This window comes from Coffea arabica, chromosome 7e, assembly GCF_036785885.1.
Source record: "Coffea arabica cultivar ET-39 chromosome 7e, Coffea Arabica ET-39 HiFi, whole genome shotgun sequence".
In the NCBI taxonomy this organism is placed as follows: domain Eukaryota; kingdom Viridiplantae; phylum Streptophyta; class Magnoliopsida; order Gentianales; family Rubiaceae; genus Coffea; species Coffea arabica.
The window spans coordinates 10,282,985-10,293,483 of record NC_092323.1 but is presented as its reverse complement, the minus strand read 5'-3'; the positions used below and the strand labels follow the sequence as shown (position 1 = coordinate 10,293,483).

Below are 10,499 nucleotides of genomic sequence, written 5' to 3'. Positions count from 1 at the left end.
AATTATACTATATTTTTCAATTGAAATTTAGGTAATTTATAATTTTTTTAAAATATCCTTATTTAATGTAGATTGTTGTTAAATATAATATATTTTTATCAAATTAGTGAGAAATGTGGGGCCATTTTTGTAACTTCCATTCCTAACTGCAAAATTACGCGACGGGATAGCCTTTCATAAAAGTTTCCAAAGCAAAAATGTAATGACACAATTAATAAGTTACCCGTAGGGCACGTATCTACTTCACCTCAACCAATCAAATTACCCAAACGGACTTCTTACAAAGCACTTGCTTATTGTATCGAAATTCCACGTATAATGCTACCTACTCTTGATCAAGTGACGTTATCATTCATCACCTTGAGACCAAACTGGGCCCACCTTGAACAACCACGGTATAAATCTGTCACCGCGCGCGCAACTTAGAAGTGAGAACCTCGGGCTACACATTTCTCTCCTGCCGCCATTTTCTCGTTCAAATAATCAAACAGAGAATTAGAGCTGTTTAACCTCCACCCCACGGGCGCAATTTAGAGTAAAGCAGCTTCTTTTTTCAGTTAATCATCAAAGGTTTAATATCCCGAAGTCAAAACCCTAAATCGATTTTTCCCGCCATTTTTGTTTATTGTTTTTTTTTGGTTTCCGTTCTACTTGGGAAATGCAGAATTAGGGTTTAGGGTTTATGTAATCGAATGAAGAGATGGGAAAAATTAAGCCCTTGCCGGAGGCGGTTCGGAATTCGGTGCGGTCAGGGATTGTTGTGTGTGACTTGACTAGAGTTGTGGAAGAGCTGGTTTTTAACAGTCTTGATGCTGGCGCGACCAAGGTAACTTCTATTATTGAACAATCTTATGGTAAATTTTCGATTTATCTGCAATTAGGATTAGAGGAGGATTGGGGATTATTATTTCAGATTGGAATGAATTACTTTGGTTTTTTTTTTTCGTAGTATCGTTTATTTGTTGAATAATGAGCTGTGATGTGTAATCCGGAAGATGTGGAATTTTTGTAACTAAATGGTAGGATGGAAATCAGAATGCTGAAACAGAAGGTGCCGATTGCGAGTGTTTTTTGTTTGTTTGTTTCTTTTTTTTCCCCTTTAATATTGTAAGTATGAGTAGTTTTTGGCGTGGGGTGGGGGGGAAATTTTAATGGTGCTATGAGAAAATGATATAAACGGCTTATAAGCAACTTTCAAACCCTGGAAACACTATGGTTCCACCAATTTCAATTATGGTTTGTGTTTACCTGTATAATTCTGAAGCTTCTCAAGATACCAAATTTTCTTTTGCCAAGTTGCAGCAACTTTGATGTCTTGATTGCTTTGTCATAGCTGCCATTTCATCCCAGTTCTTGATTCTTCCAAAAACTAACTCTGGAAATTTTGTTCTTTGATTAGGTGTCTGTTTCAGTAGGTGTCGAGACATGTTCTGTCAAAGTAATGGACAACGGTTAGTAGCATGATTATCTGAACAACAAATATTTGCTACTGTGAACTATATTTAGCTACTATTTGGATGCTGGAGTTCATCTATCCACCTGTTCTAATTATTCATTCATTCATTCTATGATTTTATAGGATCTGGTGTTGATCGAGATGGATTAGTGCTTTTGGGAGAAAGACATGGTAATAGTATTTAAGTAGAAAACCTTTTTGTTTTGAAAACATTTTACCTGTGTCTTGGTGAGTGTTGGTTATTTTCTTTTACTTGAATACAACATTCTAAGCTGTCCTACGATGTAATTTTTGAAGAGCTAATATCAAGAATAAGAAAGTCATGATTGACATGGCACTCTATTCTGGTCCTAAAGATAAGGTGGGTAAGCATTCCATTTAAAAACTTCTGGAATATAGTTGAAGCAATACAATTAGACCCTTTTAGAAAAAGCTTTCTTTGGGACCTGTCTTCTTGTTGTGTACTTCATTGTGTCCTTTTTTGGCTAAGACAGCAACATCAAAGCATCATCAATTGGCTGATTTGGACACCGCTAATCAAAACTTCGGCTTTCGTGGAGAAGCACTGTGCTCTATTTCTGATGTTTCTTTGCTTGAAATAATTACCAAAGCTCATGGGAGGCCGCATGGATATCGGAAGGTTATGAAGGTATAATGAGCTTGCAGTCTTGTTTTCAATATCCTTCAGCCTGTTTCCGGATGAACCATTGCTGTTCTTGTTATATTTTTGTAGGGCTGCAAGTGTTTATACCTTGGAATCAGTGATGATAGACATGATGCGGGTACAGCAGGTAACGAGTTCTTACTACTAATTACCATTGTCTCAGAAGTCAGAAGACACATTGCCCTGTGAAAGATATTTTTTGTGATCTTCTTGCACCTTTCTACTCCTATATTGAAGAGGAGAAGTTTTAAGAAGAGAATGCACATTATAAAGGTGTTGTTGTCAACAATCTTCAAGATCACTTGGGTGTTTCAATATCTATCAAGTTTATGAACTGAATTGCTGGACTGGGAAAAGGGGCAAAACAATGAAATACATGTTGTTATCCACTCGTATCTTGAAATCAGAAAAATTAAAAAAGAGACTGCATATTTTCACGGAGGTTTTGTCAATCTTCAAATCAGTTAAACAATTCGGCATCATTTTGTAATATGAAATGAATTGCTAGATTGAGAAAAGGGGCAAAACAATGAAATACAGGCAAGCATACACCTTGCAGCTAACATGTCAACCAACAAGCTTCATTGCTCGATGGAGGGCGGTGGTGAAAGCCAATTCACTTTAGCACTTATTGTTGTAAATTATGAAATAGATTGGTAGTTTTGAAATTGTCTGCACTAGTTGTTACATGATTTTTGGAAGCAAAAAGTTTTCCTGATTAAACATCAAAGTCAAGCTTTAGATTCGACTGAAGTGACTAGCAATTAGCATCTGTAATATTTTCCATTTATTATGTTTATTGAGATTGAGAGATTTCCCTACCTTCCTGGGATTTGCAGTTGTTGTTCGTGATTTGTTTTATAACCAACCAGTTCGGAGGAAGCTCATGCAATCCAGGTACCTGCTTGACTTGGCCATTAATGTTTTAGATGACTGGTGAAAGTTTCTGGATGTACGAAAAAGTCTATTTTATAGATATTTACAAATACTGATCTGAGCTACTTGTAATTTATGATCTGCCTTGGAAGCCCCAAGAAGATCTTACATTTGGTCAAGAAATGTGTGCTACGAATTGCACTGGTGCACCCCAGGGTTTCTTTCAGAGTTTCTGATATCGAGAGGTTTGTTCTTTTAATTTAACAAAACAACTTATAGCTAGTCTTAGTACACATATTTACAATCCATTCATGCACCGTAGTGAGGAAGAACTGCTCAGTACATCTTCTTCTCCTTCTCCTTTGCCACTATTATCCACTAATTTTGGCATTGAAGCTGCCTGTTCTCTAAATGAAATCAAAGCTGTTGAAAGAGAATTCAAGCTTTTTGGATACCTGTCTAGTCCATTCGGAATTTTGTCTCCAAAGGTACCAAGTTTAAGACTGCTGACTTTCATGAGCTATGAAATTGTATAGCTTTATAGTTTGTAGTCAGATTTTCTAATTCATCACTACTGGAATTTACAGGCTTTTCAGTATATCTGTATCCCTCTTGTTGTTGCTTACCGATAATGTATATAAGCTGATGCTTTGGGCAAATGGTTGGATTGGGGAGGATCGACCATTTTGTGCATCCATTTTCTTTAACATCAACTGATGCAGACATCAATTCAAGGTTTATCTGCAAGGGACCGATACATAAATTGCTGAATCATTTGGCTGCTGGCTATTGGGATGATCAGAAATTTAACATTGGGGCTAAAAATGAGAAGCAAAGTAGATCTCAGACATGTCCAACATTCATTTTGAACCTCTCTTGCCCAAGATCTTACTATGACATGACTTTTGAACCACTAAAGAACTCTGTTGAATTTACAGTAAGCATTTCATTTGATGCTTTATGAATTCTGATATTAAATGTCTTAATGACTATGATTTATTGTGCTATTTTATTATATAAGTTGTTTAAAGGCTGAAATTCTTCAAGACATTCAACATGTACAGACGGATAAACAAAAAGAAGCATGTAATTGGTTATTTGTGAATTTCACTGTTTCAATGTAATATATGCACAAATATGTTCATTTTTCTTCTCATTTCTTTGGTATTAACATTTATATACCAGAAATCCACTTAATGCATCAGGTGTGTCTGGGACACAATTGGTGTTATGTGTGCTAAACGTGCAGACTTGAGTTCACACTTTTCTTGTTCTTATTTATGAGAATCTTTTGCCTGCAGAGCATTGTGGAACCTCAATGCTGCTAGAGCCTACTTTACTCTACCACCATAGGCCTTTTCAAATACTGTAGTTAACTTTAACATGTGCAGCACCATTTATCATGTTTAGAAAAGTAATAACTTGTTCATATTCATGCAATGAGATGCATTGGTTGATTCGCTAAGCAGTGGTGCAATGAATATAGTCCATTTTCTCTTCAATTGTTATTATGTGACTTGCTTTTGTGGGTGATTCAATTGACTAAAACACAAAGTTGAAAGTGATACTCTAATCTCATATTGCGTATGTATTGTTTGTGTGGACTTTGTATGGCTAATTTCTGAATCATCTTTTCTATTAGGAAAAGTCCTCTGGTTTCGTTTTGGCAATTTATTCTCTTCTTTCATTTCCCTTGCAGGAATGGGGTCCTGTACTTGTATTCATTCAGAATACAATCACCCATTATTGGAGTGAAAACATCTCTAATGGTAAATGCTGATTTCATTTGTCTAATTGTATGTTGAAGCTTGGGGGGGCATAGAAACTTTAAGGGGTATAGTATATGCTATGAAGAGAATCGTTATTCCACGTGTGATCTGCCAGGTAAAAAATGAATTGTGGGAGGTAGGAACAAAGAAATCTTTTTGTGCAAGGAATTCTGTGTTTCTGTCAAACTAGATAAACTAGATAATTTTCTAACCACTATTGGATAACTGATTTTCTTAAGCTAGTTTTGTTGGAGAAGTTTCTGCGAATTTAGTACTTGCCTCAGTCTTGCTTGTGCCTTCAAGAAACCACATGCTTGTTGGTTCTTTTGTCATGGGATATTGATGGGGCCTTTTCTTTTTAAGATCTGCTGCTAAAAGATCAAAGTGGAAGAAAGAGGTGCAGGACCAAAGATTGGCTGGCTTCACCTGAAGTTCACTGTTTACAGTCACAGAAACTAATGAGAAAATGTAAGAATTTGCCTGCCTGGCAAGAGGGTTTATCATCATGTCAAAAGTTTGATGGAGATGCTTCTGAATTACAAAAGCACAAAACAGATGCCTTATTTGAGGACTGTGACATTCAGTCATTTAATGCTTCTCCGTTTCATTGCGGAGTGACAACCAATACAAAGATTCGCAATCACATGCAGTCATCTGCTGATTACTTTTCTGATGGAGATGATATTTTGGTGAAAGAGGAGTTTGCTAAAGGGACCGGCAAAAAGAAATTAAACTACTTTTTTGATTCACAATGGCAAGATGAATCCTTTGAAATGGATGACGAGATGAACATGTCAATAAAGAGTCCCTTTTATACTCATTCTGAAGAATACGGTGATGATGCAGTTGTCAACCAGCTGTTCAGAAGACCATCCCAGCTCAACTGCTTGGCAGGAAGAGGCCTGCAAGATGTGGGCTCATCCCATCTGAGCAAAGTGGAAACTGGGTTTGGAAGTTATGACTTTAGAACTCAGCATAAGTGGATCAACTTTGATGAGGGGTCTGATGGTGGAGAAGAATATGACACTGACCAGATCTTCAAAGAAAGTTTGTCAAGGAAAGAAAGAGTAAAATCTTTGTGGTCCCTTTCCAGGTGCACCAATCAACCTGATAAAATAACCAATACTAACAGTTCATCGCAAGATTTGAGGTCATCCATGATTGCTGGAGAGTGTTCAGGTGAAGAGAACAACCTTCCGTCTGGTTCACTTAAACACATTAAACAATCTGATGGAGATAAGCTGTCATCTACATCTGAATGGTCTCCACGGGTGCTACCATCCTTGTTTGGTACTGAGATTCCAGATGTTGATCATCTCATTGGTCAAGATGTATGTTGTGACTATAGTAAGGGTACTACATCTGACTATATTCCAGATCAAGAAGGGGATTACGGCCACTTTAACCTTGATCCTTCTGTAAATAGTTGGGAACTAGAGAACTGCACAGACTTATCCTCGTTCAAGTTTTATTCTGATCATCTGGGAGATGTTAGTGAAGCTAGAGGACGTAAGCACAATGATTTTACCTTTGCAAATTGTTCCAGTGTCTTTCCTGATGAAATGGATTGGTTGCTTATGCAGTCTTGTGGCAAAAACAGTCTTCCAAAAGTTTCAAATCCATTAGATCAGACTTCATTACCTGCTCAGTTTGACAGGAATAAATTTGGAAGGATCCATATATCAAATGGAAAAAGTATAGGTCATAACAAAGGAGCAAGAAGAAGCCATTCAGCTCCACCATTTTACAGGCCTCAGAGGAAGTTTATTGCTCTTAATTACTCATGGAAAATGGAAGGTGGAAGAACTGATTCTCCTGCAGTGAATAGTGACTCTGCTCTTCCAGGTGCCATCGTAAATTCAAGTGTTATGTAAATCAGCACATCTGCAGAAAGAATAGGAGACTGATAAAATAAATTGACATGTTCGTTGTGCAGAGACTAGCAACTCACTACATCAGCAACAATCATTAGGTCAGTGTCATTCTCCTTTAAAGTCAAGCTATGCAAATAATTGCTCATCTGTTTGCAGGTATGTAATTCATCTTTTCTCCTAATTTTCTTATAGGATATTAGATGAAATTTGTGTCATTGGGAATATTAATTTTGATAGTGGATCTCTGCTTTTGCAACTATGTTATCCTCTTGTCAGATTGAATGGCAAAGATTTCCAAAAGAAAAGTCAATGCATCAACTGCTGCAATTTTAAGCTCGTTGAAGGTAACTCTTTTATCGTTTGTAGCTAACAAAGCTCCTTTTGGGGAGCTGATGGATGCGTATTTCCATTTGATAATTCATTTTCCCTGTTTGTTACCATCTTTCTTGGGGACTCATTTCCTGCATGACATTGTATCATTAGTGAAGTTTCCAGCAAAATGTTAGTGTTGAAATCCTTTTGGGTAGTCCATAATAACAGTTTTTCAAAAGGTCCTTTGAACATATAAATTTATAAAATCAACTTTGGGCCTTAATAATGACTTAATCCCATCATAATTTACTCATTCTTTTAGATTCCACATCAAAGGAAACTCGAGATGATCTAGATTCTGGCCTGAAGTGGCGTAAGAGTTCCCCACAAGCTGTGGTCAGTAACTTGCCAATTTTCTATCTTGTTAGCGAAGTGCTATCTGAATTTTTGCCTGAAAATGTTATACTATCATGCAGGATGTAATGAAGTCACGAGTAGCTCGAGATCATGACAGCATACTTGACGTGTCGTCTGGCTTCCTGCACCTTGCTGGGGATTCATTGATTCCTAGTTTTATTGACAAGAACTGCCTCAAGGATGCCAAAGTTCTTCCACAGGTTGATAAGAAATTCATTCCAGTTGTGGCTGGCAGAATACTTGCCATCATAGATCAGGTCTGTGTTTACTGCTTTTATGGCACAGAGTGCCTGTTATGCATATTGCTCTGAGATATCTGCTAATGTTGCTTTATGTGGCGTGATGTCTATGTAATGTTGAGTTTATGTGATCATCTTTATTGTGCGTGTTTTCAGGTAGAGTTTCACCTATTATTAAATTAAAGAATGCAAGGGTCTTCAGAATGGATAAGGATGTTGATCTGTGGAAAATTTTCGAACCCAATTAGTTTCTCGATTTTTATAAGTTTAAGTGGTGCCTAACCATGAACTTAGGCAAGGTTTGGATGCCGGTGACATGTTCTGCTTAAATCAGTATTCAAATACCTTTCGACATTGATGCATGTGGAGAGTTAAAGCATTCTTTGATTGGTTGAAATAAATGTTTTTTGCCCGACCTCACTGATGCTCTTCTACAGCATGCTGCAGATGAAAGGATCCGATTAGAAGAACTGCGTCAGAAGGTAAAATTGCTTTCGAGTTGCTCAGCATCAATTGCTATCTGAACTGCAGCTAACTGATTCAGTAAATGTTAGGTTCTAGCTGGAGAAATGAAACAAGTTGCCTATCTAGAAGCTGAGCAAGAATTGGTACTTTCTTTCTTAATGTTCATTTCTCTGTGGATGATTGGCTGATTTTAATCGGAAAATTTCTCACTTTTTGCATATTATTATGGTTTCTAACCACAATGCTACAGGTCCTGCCTGAAATTGGTTATCAGTTACTGCACAATTATGTCAGTCTAATAGAAAATTGGGGTTGGATCTGCAACATCAGTGGCCGAGGCGCAAGCTCCTTTGGAAAGTAATGATCCTCTCTTTTCTATCAAGCAGTTTATCTCTATGACTTACGTAGCACTAATCTGTGTCATTGCTCATAAGATAGCACAAAGCTGCTACATTTTTAGTTTCTGGTTTCATTTCATATTGGCTTCTGATGCCTGGTTCAGCTTTTGACCAGAATGCAAAATGGAACTTTGTGCACCAGTCTCAGAAATTTTCTTTTTTTATCGTGCAGGAACTTGAATGTGCTATGCAGGCAGCCAACTGTTGCTAAACTCGTTGCGGTAAATTTCTGACATGCCCTATCCTTTGTTTTTGTTGATTTGTATTAATGTTCATTAAGTGTTAAAAATTGAATTTACTGGAAACTTCTATTGTTGCCATGCAAGTCAGCAGCATTTCCTCCACTGGCTTTCATTAAGAAACCTGATTTTTTTAAATTACTTTATTTTAATCTGCAGGTGCCATGTATTTTGGGGGTTAAGTTAACAGATATTGATCTGTTAGAATTTCTTCAACAGGTAATTCAGTTATTATTGCCCTATCTTGATAGTGATTTTGACCTGGTTCTCAATTGTTGCTTGCTTTTCATTCAACAAACGAGGAGGGGGGGGGGGGTTAACTGTGTTTCTTTCAAAATCTAAAATTTCGTTCAACTTGATTCCATTGCAAAATATAGCTTGCTGATACAGACGGATCATCCACAATACCACCTTCAGTTCATCGAGTCCTTAACAGCAAGGCATGCAGAGGTACAATCTTGTGACTTAAAATGCTAATGAAGTTCTGCACTATATGGATGGATGGATGAATTTGAAACACTATAAAAGAAGTTGGAAGAGCAGAAAGTTGCTAAATGCTGCTCCTCAATGGGTGCTTACTTTTATAGGTTTATTGCATCTTAGCTTCCTGACCTTTTGGTTCCAGTTAGACTGAATACTGGGCATGGATTAAAAAAATAGTCAGGCAATCTTTTCCGGACTGATCTTTTTTGCCAAATTGTGAACTCTAGGTGCAATTATGTTTGGTGACACATTACTTCCTTCAGAATGTTCACTCATTGTTGAAGAGCTGAAGCAGGCTTCATTGTGTTTTCAAGTGAGTTAAAAGTAGTAGACATAATATGATATGCCTTGCCCAAAATTCAATTTTAGTGTGTTGACTTTTGCATGAATGCTAATCATGGTTTAATCTGCAGTGTGCTCATGGGCGACCAACAACAGTTCCCCTTGTCAACTTGGACATCTTGCATAAGCAAATTGATAAACTTGGACTACGCAGCAGTGGTACAGGTGAGTTGTGGCAAGGTTTGTGCAGGCACGAAATCAGCCTAGAGCGTGCTGCAAGTCGGTTAACCTCAGCCATGGAGTAGTTTCAAGATGGCTGGAACTGGTTCCCCATATGGTTTTTGAACTGCAGCTTCGGGGATTAAGTTGATATGTTATCTACCTCTGTTCTGGTCTATCAGAATTTATGTCAGAGAATTGAGACTGCTCCCGCAGTCGACATCCCTCTGCTAGCTAAATCTGGGATATGATAGCAATAGATGTTTGCTGTTATTTGCTGTAAGTCGACATAAATAGTCTAGAAAGTGATAGAGATGCTGCATATGAAAATTCCAGCCAACTTCCAGACTCAGTACAAATATTGTACATGTTGTACATCAATACCTTCAAAATGTAAAATGATACCATTCTTTGAATTGCATAGGGTTAGAGATGTACGGTTGCTAGCCGTTGGCTCCTAATACAGGAAGAAAATGTACATTTGTCCTTCAATTACTGTACAAATAAAATTAGATTCTCTTCATTGATATTAACATAATTAAACCCCAAAAATATATAGGGAACCGAAATTCTTTTCAATCGGTGCCGAGACATAGGTTGCAATCTTATTGTGGGGAATACTGAGATTGGAGTTGAGTGCTTTTAAAGGTGCCCCGGGTGCTGCCCAACAATTCGCTTGAATAAGATGTACCTTTGCATAATTCCGGCCTCATTTAAAATGTTTATTTTGTTAGATAGAGGTGTTAGGATATAATAAACCAAATGCTTCATTTGGAATCTACTGATTTCCATTTAGATCACCCATG

The 10,499-nt window shown here is 37.3% G+C and overlaps 1 protein-coding gene across 4 annotated transcripts; it reads left to right on the top strand.

Moving 5' to 3' along the window:
* Nucleotides 1-245: 245 nt before the first annotated feature.
* Nucleotides 246-10,185, top strand: LOC113701340 (DNA mismatch repair protein MLH3). Of its 4 annotated transcripts, XM_027221941.2 has the most exons (25): nt 248-535; nt 665-826; nt 1,400-1,451; nt 1,580-1,627; nt 1,951-2,105; nt 2,190-2,247; nt 2,960-3,017; nt 3,149-3,241; nt 3,319-3,484; nt 3,584-3,599; nt 3,719-3,933; nt 4,696-4,765; nt 5,129-6,610; nt 6,702-6,795; nt 6,916-6,983; nt 7,274-7,347; nt 7,428-7,625; nt 8,045-8,089; nt 8,162-8,215; nt 8,323-8,429; nt 8,643-8,691; nt 8,869-8,928; nt 9,087-9,159; nt 9,420-9,505; nt 9,606-10,185. In XM_027221941.2, exons 2-25 carry the CDS (start codon nt 701-703, stop codon nt 9,777-9,779), a joined length of 3,621 nt encoding a protein of 1,206 aa, XP_027077742.1. In that variant the 5' UTR covers nt 248-535; nt 665-700; the 3' UTR covers nt 9,780-10,185. The 4 variants fall into 4 exon arrangements, 3 of the variants coding, with proteins under 3 accessions (XP_027077742.1, XP_071915369.1, XP_071915370.1); XR_011818333.1 differs by having other exon boundaries at nt 246-826; nt 9,087-9,296; nt 9,606-9,666; XM_072059268.1 differs by having other exon boundaries at nt 248-826.
* The last annotated feature ends 314 nt before the right edge of the window (nt 10,186-10,499 follow it).